At 39.7% G+C, this 18,449-nt stretch overlaps 1 protein-coding gene across 1 annotated transcript in view; it reads left to right on the top strand.

The window, feature by feature from the left end:
- kif19 (kinesin family member 19) overlaps positions 1-18,443 on the top strand; it is a 37,093-nt gene extending 18,650 nt beyond the window's left edge. Inside the window, exons 3-20 of the mRNA XM_007571284.2 lie at positions 3,957-4,067; positions 4,189-4,276; positions 5,047-5,183; positions 9,502-9,627; positions 9,709-9,903; positions 11,989-12,135; positions 12,525-12,647; positions 12,741-12,897; positions 13,016-13,190; positions 13,557-13,755; positions 13,839-14,109; positions 14,770-14,894; positions 14,993-15,156; positions 15,251-15,350; positions 15,877-16,000; positions 16,976-17,364; positions 17,722-17,893; positions 17,976-18,443. Of these exons, the coding sequence (XP_007571346.1) occupies positions 3,957-4,067; positions 4,189-4,276; positions 5,047-5,183; positions 9,502-9,627; positions 9,709-9,903; positions 11,989-12,135; positions 12,525-12,647; positions 12,741-12,897; positions 13,016-13,190; positions 13,557-13,755; positions 13,839-14,109; positions 14,770-14,894; positions 14,993-15,156; positions 15,251-15,350; positions 15,877-16,000; positions 16,976-17,364; positions 17,722-17,893; positions 17,976-18,103 (2,931 nt within the window). The 3' untranslated portion in view covers positions 18,104-18,443. The remainder of the gene's footprint in view (positions 1-3,956; positions 4,068-4,188; positions 4,277-5,046; positions 5,184-9,501; positions 9,628-9,708; positions 9,904-11,988; positions 12,136-12,524; positions 12,648-12,740; positions 12,898-13,015; positions 13,191-13,556; positions 13,756-13,838; positions 14,110-14,769; positions 14,895-14,992; positions 15,157-15,250; positions 15,351-15,876; positions 16,001-16,975; positions 17,365-17,721; positions 17,894-17,975) is intronic.
- Positions 18,444-18,449: the final 6 nt, after the last annotated feature.

Raw genomic sequence — 18,449 nt, 5'->3', positions numbered from 1 at the left:
AAACAGTTTGAATACGTCTGACTACGTGCAGTGGAGACATAGCACATCAAAAAGAAACATTGTGCAAGGTTCTTAGTCTGAGGGAGTAATTCTTGAATTCAACAGAAAATGGACTTGAAGGATTTGATTGCATAGATGCAATCATTATACAATTCCCTAAAAATATGCATTGCAGTTTATGTTGTTTCACATGTTATAGGGTGGGGGAAAAATATTAGATTTTTCAGTGCTTGACCTGTTTAATTGAAAGAAAATCAACAAAAGAAGATTGTCAGCTATGAACAAAAACTGAAAACTGGTTTGCAGCCAAAAAACAAAACAAAACAAAAAAAACTCTCGTTAACATCTATCTCATAAAGCTTTGATCTTGCTGATCTTTGAGAGAATATGATCTGAAACCTGAACCAGCTAACAAGTGACTGCTCCTGAAAGAGTAGCAACAGCAGTGGACTTCATTCATGTTTTCTGCCTGGGTGAGTTTAATTATCAAATTAGTTCTTGTTCCAATTAATGCTTGTCTACTTGATTTATAAAGTAAAACAGGCAGCAATAAAATTTGAGAAAATATATATTTTTATATATTTTGAGTTATGTTTAGTTCTGTTGAAGTCATTATTTAGTTCCAAAAAAGAGTTTATTCTACAAAACTACTCCCAAATTTCATACTGGTTGTACCATTTGCTTAACAGCAGTTTACATCTCACAGGCACTGACTTTAGCAAAGGAAATAAATAAAAAATGCATACCAGCACTCTGTCAAAATATTGCATTTGTCAACGTTCAATATTCATTTTTGGTTTGAGGATGGATAGGATTTTTAATCTGTAACAAAATATTTTTAGGGTATCAGGTCATCTTTTCACCCAACTGCTTGAAGTGACTTTATTTTTGGCCAAAGGCCATAAAATGGCTTTTATTTTTTAGATCATTGTGCTCTGAATAAAGTGATGTTCTCCTGTCATCCACTTAGTCATGGATTATGCCATTATGTCTTATTTATGTCTAAAGAAGACATGCTTCATTTTTACTCTGTGTCCAATAGCACATGTTTTCATTTAGCTGCATGAGCAAATGACATGTAGGAAATTTATCATCACAGCTTACCTTGTCCTTTACATGACTTAACTCTATGTTAATTCCAAACACCAGGTCCTGACCTGTACTTCACCCTTGACTTTATTTCTCAGAAGCTTCTTAATACTGAACACAGAGTACTTTAAAGGGCATCTGCATGTGTTGAAAACTTCTGCGAGGTCAGTTCATTCCTGGCCTTAAATCCCCAGGGCACATTCCCAGACGTCCAAGCAGTGTGATCAGAGCCAGCCCCTTAGAGTTTTATCAAGGGACTTAAGAAAATTAGAGATCTTATATCTTCCTATACACCAGCTGTTACACGTGCATGTTCACGGAGGGAGCTGTGGAGGCAGCGTAACTCAAGAAACACAGGTGACAGATGGGAATAGAGGTGTTATCAACACCCTGAGTAGCACATGATTTTTTTCCCCAGAGCATCCACATAGACAAAAGTGTGTGGACATTTGATACCTGCATCACTTGCAGTTATGTAAGAATGCTGTTGCATGCTCATCAGCTTCCTTAAGGAAACTCAGGGATACTGATACTTTTCACAAAACATGCTGAAATTGAGAAGTAGGGCTGCACAATTTCAGAAAATATTGAATTTGATACTTTTGATGGAAATGGAAATAATCATATTGATTATGACTAACACTCATTTTCTTTACCCTTTTTCAATGTTCTAACCCATCTCCGTAAGCTCTTGCTTTTCAGCCACTAAAAAATACACCTATTGTATGGGCGTCAAGGAAAAAGAAAGCTTTCATTTTTCTGTGAGATCTGAACACATTTGTGGTTCATTGTGATTGTGAGACCATAAAATCAAGACTTTTAGCAGAGAACAGGAGGGGTTAGTTGAGTACTGAAACGTTGCACTGGTTAGTCAGTTTCAATGCTTACTCTCTCATTTTTATCCAATTTCAGCAGTGTTATCAAAGGCATGCTGTTGTTTGTGAACCATATTGGTTTTGCTCAGACCAAAAAGCTTCTGACCTTGTATTTTAAAACAAATGTCTCTTTGTTCTCATAACTTTTGTTGTGAAATTAAGTTAGAACTCGGTCATCTCTGCAGCTCCAAGCATAAGGAATAGGAAGAAAACCATAATGAGAATACCACTTAGTCCTTCTCTCTTTTGCTTCTTCTGTGTTGAAATCGATGTTGCTTTGTCTTTTCAGTCCCTCCTCATTTCCTCTTTCTCTTTTTCTCAAGTGCTACATCCTCCTCTCCCGTTCACCTTTTTACTGATTACAGCCTGTGCGAGTTTTCCTTGGCCCTCCGCCTTTATTCGTTGTTGTCAGTTTATTAGAAGTGAAATGTCTGCTCTTGAATTTCAATTGAGAGGCTTCAAAGTGAGCTGCTCGATGGTTAGGGCGTCATATCAAACAGGCCGTGTGCTTCGGTGTTAGAAGGGCTCCGAGGACTCTCGGGGTCTGCTGCTGAACAAAGCTGACCAGCTAATCACACCAGGTGAAGTCCCAGCTGCCCCATCGTTCTGCAGCATCTAAAGTGAGGACAGAAGGCTTCCTTCTTTTTATTGGCCCTGTTGTCCATCATACGCCACGTGAAGGGCAGTTTCTTCCATTAACTGTAATATTTCCATCTCACTTGCACCTACTCTGACAGACATTGATCAACACTTTTTATTTATTTATTTGTTGGATATGTAGTGCACTTCTCTGGTGCGCAGCTTTCAGAGGCGAGAAAACAAAAGGTTCCGTATCAGACAAAGGCTCTGTCAAGCAGCACAATCAGAACAACTTGACATTTCATTTTCTTCATAATCGCATACATGCTGTGTGCCAGTGCTGTCGAGGCTGTGTCTGACACAAGGATGCTTTTTTTAACTTTTGTTTGACATTCAGTTTTCTTTTGTTTTTGAAAGGCTGTAGGTCATAATGTGTATAACTTTGTTATTTGATCAGAAAAAAAGGGAATGCCTATTTGCAATTTATTTGTTTTATAAGATGTCTCTGTTCTTTCTGTAAAATACGGTTATATGTGACATTTACTGTGGTTTCAAAACCTTTTTAATCATGGGAAACTGCAGAAATAACAATTTGTCCTGTTTCTTAAGTCCTCTCCTTCTATTTGTTCTTTCATTTTTATTCAACATCCTTCCAGCGTGATCAGAAAGATAACTTTTGATTAGTGAAAGAGTAATTTGTGATGTCTGTACTCAGGGGGTTTACTTAGAGACTGTCGAGTACCTCTATTAAACTGAAAAAAAAAACCCAACAGTGACTGAATTTACTGAAAATTGAATGCACTTGTTTGTACTTTTGGAGGAACTAATCACATTTGCAATCTTCCAAGCAAATGAGTTACGAACCATTAAGACAGCTGTTGCTGATGACTGTGTTAAGTACCGCGTCTCATTGCAGTCTCATTGACGTTTACATATTTACACCATATACAAAGCGATTCACTAGAACATCTGGGAAAAAAATCTGTCATTGAAAATAACTGGCCCTTTCACTCTCCACTATAGACGTGCTTTTGAAGTTTCATGTTTACACTGAGATCTATTCAGCATTCCTATTCAGTCTGGAAAGTGTAGAATGTGGTCTAACTAATATAGAAAAAGGTAATATGACATCATTTAAATGACATCATCTAAATGATATCATCTATCATTTAGATGATAGTATGCATCCTATCATCTAAATGTTTTAGTCAGCCATCCATTCATCCATGACAATTCCTGTGGCATAATTTTCAATGATTAGTTTAGTAAATTAAGATCAAACTTGCTCATTAGCTCAGCATTACAGTGTAACTGACAAAGACACACGCCATCAAGGATAATTAGGCACCCAGATGTCAAAGTGGGCTTTGACACCACACTCACTGAGTCTTTTTCATTCCTCATTATTATTAGATGGTGGTTCTGATGGACCCTATGGAAGATCCAGATGACATCCTGCGTGCCAACCGCTCCAGGGAGAAGACTTACATGTTTGACGTGGCATTCGACTTCTCGGCTAGTCAGGTTAGTTAGAGAAGAGAGTTCACCTGAATCATAAGCTGAGTAAAGCTCAAATAAATTAGCAACATTTTAATGTGTTTTTGTTCCTATCATTATTTCTTCTTGGTTTCCTCCCCATTTGCAGGAAGAGGTTTACCGCGCTACAACCAAAGGGCTCATTGAAGGCCTCATATCAGGCTACAATGCCACGGTGTTTGCCTATGGACCCACAGGTTTGTGTTTAACTCTTGTCTGTGTGTGTTCAACAAGACCTAGCCAGACATCTAGGCCGTTATTCTCGAAGCACATGTATTATTATGCTGACCCTCACTATGCCATCAGCCTGAATTAGTCAGCACCCTCGCTGGAAGATGAAGTGAAACCTTTTGGAGAGCTATTTTTTTTTGTATTCAGCAAAGGTATAATGAGAAAATGAGTCATGCTTCGCCTGTAGTGGAAGTAAAAGGCTTACAAAGACTTTTTAGGCTGGCAAAGACTAGTTGAGCTAGGGAAGATATTCAAATAGCAACCTTTTAGTGAAAATAAGTCAATATGCAACAGTAAACTTGTAACTTCACTTAAAGTTAAAAAACTTTAACGTCTTAAAGAGACATGAGCCAATTTCAAGGCATCAGATACAACTGAAGCTAACGTAGTTACTTGATTGTGCTATAAAATGGCACTGTGTGTCTAGAAAAATACATAATACTCCCCTTTAAGCATTAAGCTTGCAAATCTTCCCGTGCCGGAAAAAATGATTAGATATTTTCAAAGCAACATTAATTTCTTTGTGCTCCTTGGAGCCCACAATCTGCATAATACCCTTTAATATACATATTGTGGAGTAAACTAATCAATAATTGCTTGAGCTTAAATCCCTTTTTTTCCCTTGTTCTTGTTCTTGGGTTCTTCCCAACTTGTTCTTGTTCTTCTCAAGAACAAGAACAAGTTGGGAAGAACTGCTCTTAGCACTTAACAAATAAAATGTCCTGCTTTGTTTCAGGTTGTGGGAAGACATACACCATGCTAGGCACTGACAAAGAGCCAGGAATCTACGTTCGCACACTGAATGACTTGTTTCGTGCCATCGAGGAGACTAGTGATGACATGCTGTACAGCGTCTCAATGTCCTACCTAGAGGTAAGTCCTTTATCTGCAAGGAAGTTCAGATACATTACTTCCATTTTACAACCATCAACTTACATATATTTGTTTTAGGATTTTTGTTTTTGGGTAGTAACACAAAGTACTACATATTTGGGAAGTAGGAAGAGCTTTCAAAATCACTTACGCATAAAAATCTGAGAAGTGTCACGTCCATTTGTTCCGAACCCCTGAGAGCTAAGTAGATGTGCCTGGAATTACAGCTGCAATTTTATGGGGGTATGTGCCTTTTAGCTGTTCACATTTACAAACTGAAATCTTTGTCCTTTCTTTGAAAATTAGCTCGAGGTCAGTCAAATTTGACAGAAAGCACAATGGTCGTTTTTCAAGTTGTATCACACATTCTGTTTTGGATTTAGTCCTGGGATTTGACACATTCTAACCCACATAATATAAATGCTATGAAAAACTGTAAATGTTTTGCTATCATTACAAGCTTAAATATGATCAAAACAATGTCCTTGATGTCCAACTATGAACACTAAGTGTTTTGCTCTTTGTGTTGCTTTTGCTGAACTGCTGTTTCTGTCATCTTGTGCCTTTGAACAGTTTTTTTTCTCCCCTTTTTGCCTCGGTTTGTCTGTGGGTAATTAGCTGTGGATGAATCTGGGGACTGATTATGCTCATTTTTCTGTGTGCCTGCTGGACTCAGCTTCACACCTCATTAAAGACAAGCAGGAACAGCTCAACTTAGTTCCCTTAACAGCACCAGATACAATGAAGCTGGTTCATTTGTGTCATAGAGGTATAACTTTGCAATGCTGTGAGTGGTCTCTTATTTTCCGGCATAAGCACTGAAGAAGATAAAAAGACCCTTTCAAATGCAAGAGTTTATTGCATTTCTTTTTCTTTTGCTTTTTTCTCTCTTCTGTCAATGAAGAGCTATATTTGGTGTTGTGAACATTTCCCAAAACCTTTCCTAAACAATTTTTATTTGTTAAGCAATGCCAAAAAAAAAGCATTAGTTATATACTAGTCCCTTAAGTGCAGTTCCAAATACCAGTTTGTAGGATTAGTACAAGATGGATTTCCAAGAAATACGAAGAAGTCTCTCAATGAATCTAGATGAAGTTTTGAGAAACACATAAAAACCGACTTGCCCAAATGACACAAATATTTAAAACATTAAGATAAATCCAAAACTCTTCAATAGATTCCTTTAAATAATGTTTCTTTCTTTTCTTTTTTTTTTTTTTTTTTTTGCTAAATTCAGTATTTTTCCAGTGTTGAGAATATCTAAGTGCAGGCCTCAGAACTTGAATGAATATCCGGGCTCCAGATGGAGATATCCTTCCCATTTAGTTTGGGAACACCTGCATTCTCTGTGAAAAGGATAACAAGAAAAAATACAAAACCGCTGTCAAGATGTGGCAAAAGCACTGCATCATCTGTCCTTCTGAGAGTTGAATCAGCGTGCAACTGTTTTCAAGAAGAAATGCTGAACACAATAATTCAACAACCTGCACTTACCGAACCAAAAACACTGTCCAACCGAGTAACAAGCTTACTGTGGAACAGCACGTAAAGTTCCGCCCTGAGAGGCAGCATAACTTGACAGTTAGGTAAGAGTAAAGTGTGTCATCAATTTATCTTGGGTTGTCTTTTAAAGTTTTAACTTTATTACCAAACTTGACCCTAAAATTAAGTCAGGCATTTAGAAAATCTTAATTACTAATAGTTATATTCAGTGTAATAGTACTGGTGGGATTTAAAATGCATCATGGTTATTCCCATGTATCGGATGAAAGCTTTATTCTTTTACATTTTAAGGAACTAAACATAATCAAAAACCTGAGTTTGGCCTGTTGTTACACTTTGACTTTTTGTCATGAAAAATAATTTCCATAATAATGCTGATCTTAACCCTGCCTTCTTTTAGTAAAAGTTACTATACATGTATTGTTTGGTCTGTACAAAATTGGTCTTGATTGCTTATCCAACCCAATACGTCCAAGAGCTTCATAACAGATATTGACTGAACACAAGTGAATGTCATTTTCAAGGCTTGTGAAAGACCCTGGCGACTTGCTAGACAGGCTTTTGACAAGCCCGAGAGATTTCAGATGTCTGGAGCGTCTTTATTTGTTTCTCCATCATCTACTTGTCCTCGATCACTTCAATCCGTTCGTACAGAGTCTGGAAGTCTGTTTGATTCTGTCTGAGGAAGCAGGTATGGAATACTAACTAGATTTATAACGAAGCCATGTTTACTGTAGAGTATCAACAGAATTTGCTCCATTCTCTGGCTGTCAAGAATAAATTGGAGTAGCAAAAGTACCTTAATGACAAAGTCTAACACTAAGAGCAGTCAGCTTTCAACTGAAAATCAAAGTGGCACAAATAAAGCACTTGTCTCGCACAATTTCAACCTATTGGAGGGGTTTTTGCATTTGGCACCAAAATTGCGGCTTTTGTTTTCACTGCCAGCCGCTGTCATTATGAACACTGAGGGACAAATTTATTGCTGCGTAGCTTTTTAGTTTCTCTTTGAGTGGGTGGGAGTGAAATTCTTTTCCATCAAAATGTCAGAAACTGCATGTAGAACAAGCTTTCTGACCTGCATTCGTTTTGCAACTTTGAATCCTCAAATGACTGCGTGTGTGACGTGTGTGTTTGCCGTTTCCAGGGAGCAATCTGTTAGTGCCGCCGCCTCATAGCGAAGAGGTTAAATGGCATTTTATGGACGAATTGAGCAAAGTGCACACGTCTGTTGCTTCTCTTGTTTGGATCTCGTTTTCTGTCACGTGTGCAATCACTACAGCACATGCACAGGAACGCACCAATACATCCTACAGTTCTTCCTCATTTATTTCAGAATGCAATATCTGGTATCCGATTTAAACTTCTAAGTTGTCTGCTGAGCACATCTTTCAGAGCTGGTAGCATCACGTTATACCCCAAACTCTTTTACGCTCTATCTGAAGTGAGAGTTGGGGAAGTAAAATAAAAACATAGCCAATATTAAGATGTCAGTGTGAATGACAGCATACTGCTACAGTATGCTTTTGGCTAAGAGTGAGTTTAGCAGTAAGTTTGTCCTAAAATTTTTGTCTGTCATCCTGTGGTCACTTTTCAGGATCTTGTTTCAGCTTTCAACTGAATGTGTCTTGAAAGGTTTAAATTATTTTATCATTGTCCAAAATGTTCTTACACTGGTGTGATAATATCATACCTGGATCCAGGATATATTTGAACTGTTGATTTTTGTCAGTAACTCCATTCTGATAAAAAAAAAAGAAAACCCTGACATGATACAATACATTATATAGAGAAAAAAAAAATAATTAAATCACTAATTCCTCTCAAATTTGATGTTTAAGACTTTCAGCTAATGACAAATTTTTCCAAAAATTGTTTGGTACATCTTGTTTTAACTTGTCCCATGTCCTTTTCAGTGGTTTTGTAGTTGTTATTGTTATATATAAGTATGTTGTTAGTCGCTCTGGTTTTATTGGTTGTCTTTTTTCTTGGAGCCTTGAGTGGAAAAATAGTTCCATCCAGGAGATTTTTTTTTTTTTTTTTTTCAATAGTGGTAGTTTGTTTACATTTTCTCTCTAACTAACTTAATGAGTCACAAAAAAATGATACTTTTCTGTTCTAACTCTGGATGTTCTGGTTCACATCTTTAGATGTCCAACGTTACTTGAAAACTTCTCTTCTCTGTTTTCGTTTTCCCAAACTCTCTTTTCAAACTTAATCATAAATATCTAATTTTATGCCATTCAAACTATGCCTTTAATCTCAAGAGAGACACTAAGGAATTGTTTAATGATATTAAAACCTTAAACCAACGTGGATTATATTTTAAACATTTATATTAAAGAAAGAAACCATTTTATCCTCTTCTACTAGTTTGCAGAAATACTGGTACAGCTTGCTATTGCGTTTGGCCTTGTTTATCGAAATATTTGATTATAAAATATGTGCTCCAGGTGTAAGTAATTTGATGCGGAGTAAATTTCCACCGGGATAAATATGCAGAATTTGATCACTTCTTTGAATGTGTTATGGATTCATTCCCCTCAGAGATAATTATTATTTTTTGTTTGATTTTTGAGATTATCAATCTTTTTAAATTACTATTCTATATAGTAGTATTAAACCAGCTACACCATATGCTTAAAAAATAACAGTAGTAGTCCATTTTTGTGTGTACCAGCAATTAATTTGAGTTTTGTTATTGAATTGAATTTCAGAAAAAAAAAATGCTTATTGTATTCTTATTACATGTACACATTCCAACTGATTAATCCTGTCTGAAGAATGTTTTATATTTCTATCTATATATTTACAGATCTACAATGAGATGATCAGAGACCTGCTGAACCCATCTTCAGGTTTCTTGGATCTAAGAGAAGACTCTAAGGGTGTGATTCAGGTTGCAGGCATCACAGAAGTGTCGACCATCAACGCCCAGGAGGTGAGAGGATGCCCTGTGCGGTTTCATCGCACGGTTAAAAAGCTACGAACACTCCTGACTGCCTCACTCGTGTCTCCTCAGATCATGGAGTTGCTAATGAAGGGCAACAAGCAGCGTACGCAGGAGCCAACGGCCGCTAATCAGACATCGTCTCGCTCCCACGCTGTGCTGCAGGTTGCCGTCAAGCAGCAGAGCCGTTGTCGTGACGTTTTGCAGGAGGTCCGCTTCGCTCGGCTTTTCATGATTGACCTCGCCGGCTCAGAAAGAGCTGCTCAGGTGGATAGATTTGTCGCTTTGTGCTTGTATTTAGATATCCTTTGATAACGTTAAGTTCAAAATTCAAGGTCCTTCTACTCTTTGCATGTGATTGAACATGCGTAGTATGCGTAGCATACGCTTCTACATCGCTTCTACATCTAAACCGGAGACTCCCCTTAACGTTGGCTTATTTTGCAATTTCACTTTTCAAGATGAACATCATTTTATGAGGGAGACTACAGTGCCTTGCAAAAGTACTCATAGCCTTCAAAGTTTCTGAAGTTACACCGACAAGGATCAATGGATTTTACTGGGATTTGTGTAATAAATGATCACAAGTAAAAGGATAATTTTTTACATTTGGATATTTTTTATATACAATATATGAAAAGTGTTGTATTATTTTCCCATTATTCAGATTTCCTCCTTAATCTCCCTCCAGAAAAAAACAAAAAAAAACATGAATTCTACCAATTGTGTGAAAAAAGTAATGCACTATTTTCTGGTGGTCTTTGCAAAACGCTGCATGAACCACTCAGATTATTAAATGCATATATCAGTAGTGTCAACTTTGATTACACTTATGTGAATCATACTTCAGAGTTTTCCCAGTGACTGGGAAAACTCTGACTTCCATTTCATAATCTTTAATACGTCCATTTCATCAAATTTATTGGGCAGCTGTAACAGCTAGTAATTATTCTTTTTATTGCTTGGCTGTTGTAATTTCTCGTTCAATCTTAGCAACATCACAGTTGAGGGGCCAACTCCCACAATGTAGAATTACATGATCCGATATTACCTAGTACATTTTGCAACAACTTTATGATAAAAAAAATTAATCTCTCATTCTTTTAGATCCCGAAAGTGAAGTAAATCCTCTCGTTTAGTCCGATCCCCTCCTGCAGGCGATGTCGGTCACGATGTCCTGCATGAGATCCTCGTTGTATGTTCTGCAGGCTTCCTCGACCACAAACAGGACTCCAAATTATTGTTAAAGTTGCTGCCCGTCATCCAGGCTGATTTAATACAAAGTGTTTCCCCTAGAACACCGACAGTCACTCCACTCAAACACTCTAAGCTTATCTACCTTTAGTTTCTCCTCAACAACATGTTACTTGGCTCCAAAAAGACACCTTAGCAGATGTTACATTTGCGATCAGTGGAAGGGAGATTCAGAACCCAGACGAAACAGACCAAGCCTTCTCTGTCATTTTGCACAGAAACGGAGAAAACAAAAAAGTCAAAGCAAATTTATCTGTAAAAGAAACATTTTTTTTTAGATGAAACTTCAAGCTCATAGACAAGCCTTGTTGATGATTCGGTGGGCTGGCTGTTAGCTTTATTCCAGTCAAGGCTGGGACAGTGTGCTCACATCCCTCAGGTTTGAGTTATTTCTCCTTTTAATTCCAAATTTCTAGTCCGGAGACTGTTCCTTTCACCATTTTACTTGCACTGATCTATTACCATTTTCCTGCTTAGAATATTTTTATTGGAAAGGGGTTCACTGAATCCTTTTTACTTTCCTTACAAATAAGCAGCCACACATCTGTTTAGTTGAGTTATGAAGGTCTGTCAAGCTCTGTGATTATAGTGAGGGCTTTTCAGACTCACCCTGCAGTTTCAGATGCAATGTATTTGGTAGCGCCTTCCTGTTTTGGAGGACGTCACTCAAAATGCTCGTTTTGTTTCAGAGAAGTATTTCATAACTACTTATATGCTTCAAAAATCCAAAACAACTTCTTTTGTTTTTCTGGCTTTGAAATATGATACGATCCTTGTTTGATCTAAATGTGGCTAAATCCAAATGTATTTATGAAGTATGTGCCTTATTTTTCTCTCAGTAAGAAAAATGTGTTTCACTGAAGTGAGGTGAAATTGTTCAGTCTTGGTCTTCTCTTTGACTTTTCGTCTCTACCGCATTCACCATATAAATAAAATCTCCCTGGTACTAGTTGGATGCCTTTTGTTGCTTGCTATTCCCAGTCTCCCTCTAGCTCCTTCTACTGAAAGCTTTCATCTGACCCCCGTCACAGGGACAAAGTGATAAAAACCCCTGTGAGTTCAGAGGTTTTCTCACCCATCGATCTCTGCCTCTTTCAGACCCAGAATAGAGGTCAGCGATTGAAAGAAGGAGCTCACATCAATCGCTCCCTCCTGGCTTTGGGCAACTGCATTAACGCCCTGAGTGACAAAAATGGCAACAAGTACGTCAACTATCGAGACAGCAAGTTGACGCGCCTCCTGAAGGTACCGCAGTTGAGAAAAGATTCCTTTCTTTATACAGTGCCTGGCAAAAGACGCCACGCATTTGCACAGAATTCAAACAAGCTCCTTTGATAGACTGAGACAAAGTGGTGCCGAATTGTGAGCTGCAAATTAACAATCTGAAAAGTGTGCGGCACATTTGTGTTTCTACGAGGATTGACTCTGGCGAGTAGAATGCAAATGCTTTCCACACTTTTCAAGTTTTTAGTTAAAATATTTTTTAAAACCAAGTATAATTTTTCTTCTACTTCACAGTAATGCATTATTTAGTAGTATTAAATCTTAAGACTGGACCTATAAAACACACAAAAAATGTTTAAGCCACTCTGTCTGTTATATTCACGAAAATGTGTCTCATATTTCAATGACAGGACTCATTGGGTGGGAACAGCAGAACGGTGATGATAGCCCATATTAGCCCCGCCTCTACAGCTTTCGAGGAGTCTCGAAACACGCTGACGTACGCTGACCGTGCCAAAAGCATTCGAACACGGGTAAACTTTTATTTCGCCCTAATAAAGGCTCACCTTGAAGTGGATTGGATTTTTTTCCCCAGACATATTGTTTCCCATCACTGTTTGCTTTAGGTGAAGAAGAACCTAATAAATGTGTCATACCACATTGCTCAGTACACAAACATCATCTCTGACCTCCGCTGTGAAATCCAGCGGCTCAAAAAGAAGATTGCGGAGCAGGCGAGCCGGCAGGTCGGCTCAGACCGAGCTGACATCCGAAACGTCCAGGGTAAATTTGATCGTCTCGACTTTAAACGAATAAAAGTCACATAACTCAACATCTGTTGAAAACTGTGTTCATGTTTCTTTCTTCCTTTATTTCTCTTTGTATTTCCACTGTCTTTCAGCGGAGGTCCAAGCCCACTCCAGCCAGCAGAGCAGAGCAGAGATGGACGAGTTGAGGGAGCAGCTTCTGGATGCTTTCCGGCAGCAGATGAAGATCAGGAAGAGTCTGATCGAGCTGGAGAACAGCAACATGGAGATCCAGATCGACACCTCTAAACACCTCGTCACCATTGCAGAGTCAGTCGGATTTCTGCTGTTTCACCGCAGAGCACACCTGTCATTTAAAATCTAACAATCCAGATTGTCACATTTTAGCAGCTGTTTTCCAGTTAATATTCATAATTCTCAATTCTCCGCTCGGGGGTTTAAATAGACTCTTATTCTTGCTCTGGTCTGGTTTAATTAAAATAATTAGTGCACAGTAAGTGTTTCTCTGTAGCTATTTCATGTTATTAACTGTTAACAGTGAAGCAAATCTACTTATGATTTTCCTTGACTAGAAAGTCTATTCAAAGTAAAGAATCATTGGAAGCTTTAGAACATGTAACTGCAGCTGTCGCTAAAAACCTTTCTAACAATATACACATGTATTATGTGCCCTAGCTGGGAGCAGGAGCAGAGTAAGCGCAGGAGAAAGTGGCGCGCAGAAAGAAGGAAGGAAAGTGTCAATAAAGACGAAAGTGAGAAGGATTCGGATTCTCCAGAGTCTCCCCCAGACAGCACAGAGACCCGGGAGGTAGCAGTGGCTCGGGAAAACCTGCTCACCCTCATGGCCGAGCAGAAGAAGATTCAAAAGCAGAAGGTTTGCTTCTTCAAAATGTTAGGATTGGAATACATTCTGACGTTCTCCCGTACTGACTAAAAAAAAAAAACCTCTGATTGAAGGGTTTACTGGAGCAGAGGTTTCTGGAGCTCCGGGATCGAGGCCGGCGCCTGGAGGAGCTCCTTCCTCGCAGGGTGAGCTCAGAGGAGCAACGCGAAGTCCTCGGCCTCCTCTGCAAGGTCCACGAGCTGGAGATCGAGAACGCGGAGATGCAGTCCCACGCTCTGATCAAAGACAACGTCATCCGGCAGAAAAACTTTGTGGTTCAGCGCTTTGAGCAGCACAGACACCTATGTGATGAGATCATTCAGCAACAGAGACAATTCATAGATGGTAATTTACTTTTAAATCATTACGCTGCGTTTGACCTTTGCGTTGGACTCTTCTAAAGATTTTTCAGTCGTCAGTTGAAAAATGCATGTGTGCTGTGTGCATTTCTCACAGATTATTAACCCTGACAAGAAATTACAAGTTGCAACCCTGTGACTTCATGCACAAAGGCTTGATTGGCGACATGGCATACGCTTGAATAGAAAAACTTACCCACACACACGAAAGAAAACCCCCAGATGTTTAAAACTACACAGGGGCCCAGATCCAAACATATTTTTTCTTGACTCAAGGTAGAGTGGCATAGTCCTGATCAATTCTCCAGCTGTATAGGTACAGGCAGCCTCAGCCTCAGGCACACAGCTCCATCAGGATTATTCTTGACAACTTAAAGTGGCCAGTAATCAAATTTTCATCTCGGGCCAGAAAATAATCTCGGTTTCTCGAAACTGCTGCACCATCTGGGTGGATGTCCGCTTTAGAAGACATTTGATAAGACAGTTTTATCGGGATGTTAGTTGTTAAAGATTCGTTTTCAGCACTCACAAATCATCCTGTGAGAGTTTCTGCTACTCATCCGTACTGAGTGTGCAACGCTTTAAATGCCTGTACGTAAAACTAGCTTATAGCACCCATGTACATGTCTCCCTCTGCATGTTTTAGAGCACAGCCTGCTTGTACCGCCGCACCTCCAGGAACTATATGAGGCGTACATGAGGGAGCTGGATGAGAGGAAGCTGGAGAGAGCTGTAGCCTTGGACAAGGTGACCAACAGACAAACCATCAAGGTGACAGTGTCATGTTGAATCAATTAGTCAAGATGCTTAGATATGAATTAAACTGGCAGGACAAATTACGAAGGCGTTTTCTGTATTCTAATTTGCAGGAAGGATCTTTACCAAAGATCTCTCTGCCGGGTCAAGGTCGCGATTACACACAGGACGTAGATTCCGACCAGGAGAGCTTACGCGACATGTTCGCAGAGAACAGACGAGGTCAAGCTAGAATGCGCAGACACACCTTACCCCCAATTCTCCCTGAAGCTGAGCCGTAAGAGGAGATCATTTTCTTATTCTTTACTCATAACATGCATTTAAAAGTGCATTTTGCTCATTGACTTGATTTCATATTTTCTCTGCCTCAGGGACAGGGTGTTTAAAAGCAGTCCTCACGCCAAGCAGATAAAGAACTCGGCTGTAATGACCCCTCCTCCGATACACATAAATGGGAAAGGCAACAGAGAGGTAAGGACAATTCCTATACACCAGCTACTCTGCTTTGTTTCAGGTAATAATCCTGAGAGGTACCGCTCAGTAAATTATATTATCAAAAATGTTATGTATTTCAGTGATTCAGTTCAAAATGAGAAAGTTTCATATTGCATCAATTTATATAAACATCAAGAGTTCCTAAGAAAATTAATTTACAGAAATAAACACTTAATATACTCCCATCTTTGTGTATTACATCTACATCATATGCGAGTTTAACATCAGAAATTGATTCCGGAACATTCAAAACGTGAATGCGGTCAGACCAGTTCTTTTCCTTTTTAAACAGCACCACCCTCTGTTTCATTTAGGCTCTCGCAGATTTTTACCTCTTTTAGATTTTCTTTCTGTTTTCTGTAAAATCTTAAGAAGAAGCTTTGGATCTCCAGAGTAAAAATGTACTACAAGATTTGATTTTGGAAAGACGCGGATATTATCAAAAGTAACACTGCAGTGAATGTTTGGTCGCAATGAGTCCCTCTGATCCTCATGTCTGCAGCTGCATCCTCTGGCTCCTGAAAGCTTCACGAGCTACAGCCATCTCAGCCACAGCATCAGCAGCCAACTGGACTCGTCACCCGAGAGCAGCGAAGCGGGGGGTGATATGACCATTTCTCGAAATGGTAAGATCCTTCTTCAGATGTGGTGTTCATTATGGAACATGTTAATACCTGCAGAGAAGCTTTTTGTTTGTTTGACTTCATTAAAGTACTTCCAGTGATTGTTCTGTAAAAACACAGCATGACATATTTATTCCAGCAATCCCTCAAATATCTACCTGTTCTGTTCTTTTATAACAGTGTGGACAGACAGATTAGCTACATGAGTCACTTCATTTATTTTAGTGTCCCAAAACAGCAAGCAAATGTCTTCACATCACATGCAGAACATATAGAAGGTGAAGATTGTGAATGCAACACAAACCTACTTAACCATCTGCCTTCAGAAATGAACAACTGGACAAGCGTCTACTTTTCTTCATTTTAATCTTGCTTTGAATCCAGCTGTTTTGGGGAGGCCCCGGAGGTTTGGTAGAGAGCATTAGAGGACAAACAGCATCATGTTTGTTGAGGGCTGAGCAGGAGGAAAAACGTCAAATATTAAGACATTAGGTAGCTAGTAGTTGTGGATTTCGCAAAAACGATGAGAAAGACAGCTTCCATTAAACGTATGAAAGGAAGTTCTCTGGTCACCAAAATAACACATTTTGTCTTGGATATTAAACGGTATGGGTGACGGAAAACTAACACCCTGAAGACACCATAAAAACACGGTGAGGTTGTGGTGACTCTTCTCTGCATTCATGGATTTCTTTGTGTTGCTCTATCATAAAATCTAAATAAAAAACTTTGAGGTATATTGCTGTCATGTGACAAATTATGAAAGTGCAGTGCAATCATCCAACCAATAGACACGTTAATGCATCACTATGTCCTCATTGTTTGGTAATTCCTGTGTGAAAATGCAGAAAATAGCGTTTTCCCCGGCACAAATTATATTTTACGTCTTAAAACGAAAGCCAAGCAGAAGATACTTCATATGAATCATTCCGATTTTTATCCCTCACCTAAAATATTTATTTTACCATGTCTGCACAGAACGGCAGCAGATCCTTAAAGGGGTTCAGAACATTGTGGTAAAAGCAGCCCGTCGACGTTCCAAAGCCCTGGAGGTGGATGTCCTCCGGTTACCTGCTGCCCCCTCTCCCCTAGACCACAAAAAGCAGAAAAGCAACCTCTCTTTAATCGAGGGGCCCCCTAGAGGCCTACCCTTGCGGCGCGGCAGGCAGCCGAGCCCTGAACTGAGACACGCCACCTCTGATGATAACCTGTCCAGCAGCACAGGGGAGGGACCGGGCCTGCACGTGACTTGGACACGTCCTCGCAACCACCACGCCGCCAACAAGAACCAAACACCTCGCGAGGTGGACTTTGAGGCCCGTCGCAAGAAAAGACGCTCAAGATCTTTTGAGGTCACTGGTCAAGCAGTGAGTCATTTTAATTTGTTATTAAATGTTGTGAAGTGTGAAATATTTTTGAAGGTTTTCGTCTCAAATCATTTTGAGCAAATTCGTAGCCAATTTGAAGGGGCTGTGATTTTGGCTACTTGAAATTCTCGTGAAGTGCAAGCTACTCTCTCAAAATGCACTTCTTGGATTGTCACATTTGGAACTTAGTGAAATACCAAAATGATGGAACTGCATACCGAAAACCAGTCATTGGTTCTACGACAGCGTTGACAGTTCTTGTCACATGGCAGTTTGTTTGGCTGAGAGAACCATCGACACTCTGGCATCTAAGTTGTTGCTTCAGTCCTAACATTTCCTCACTTCTCTCTCATGCAGCTGCCTCAGACCAAAGCCATCACAGCTCAGAGGTTTCGTCCTCTGGACAGCACATCGGACCCTCATCTTCATGTTAACGGCCAACCCCAGGCCCCCGTGGTGCGTCCACAGTACAGAGGGGTCCCTCCTATCGCCAAAGTCAGGCCTCACCACAGCAATCACACACATACAGGTGACCAGTCATCCTTGCTAGTGGATAGAAAGTGACATTCTTTATGGTTCAATCTCTTTATTTTATTCATTTGTCTCCATAGGAACAAATGCCGAGTCCTCCACAGCCAGCATTAATAACCTGAAGAGAGGACCTCAGCTCCGACAGCCCCACCCTCTTCTCTATGTCACCACCACAGGCACCGGGGCCCAGCGCACTCGCAGACACTGAGCTCAACACCAGCACTTAAAGCTACCCCAACTGCGCCTGAAAGCCAAGAGTTAGGGACTAGTGGAGAAACTATGACAGAAAAGGACAAACAGTAAGCAGACAAAGCCTGGATGTCTTAACACAGGTGCTGTCATCTGCGTCCACCATGTATGAGGCCACACTAAGATCCACTTACCTGAAGACACCACAGATTTGTACATTAACAGTGCCCATTCTGTCCTGTGCGGTGTCTTCACTTTAGTCCGCTGCTGTGCTGAATATCTTGTGTTTTGGTGAAGTTGCGAAGATGTGAAGCTCACTGTGAACGCAAGTCAGTTGTTTGTTGTGACTGTTTCTGTGTTTGTTT

The sequence above is a fragment of the Poecilia formosa genome, unplaced genomic scaffold (genome assembly GCF_000485575.1).
Source record: "Poecilia formosa unplaced genomic scaffold, Poecilia_formosa-5.1.2 Scaffold7, whole genome shotgun sequence".
Lineage (NCBI taxonomy): Eukaryota > Metazoa > Chordata > Actinopteri > Cyprinodontiformes > Poeciliidae > Poecilia > Poecilia formosa.
Note: the sequence above shows the minus strand (reverse complement) of the source record. Positions and strands in the feature narration are given on the sequence as shown.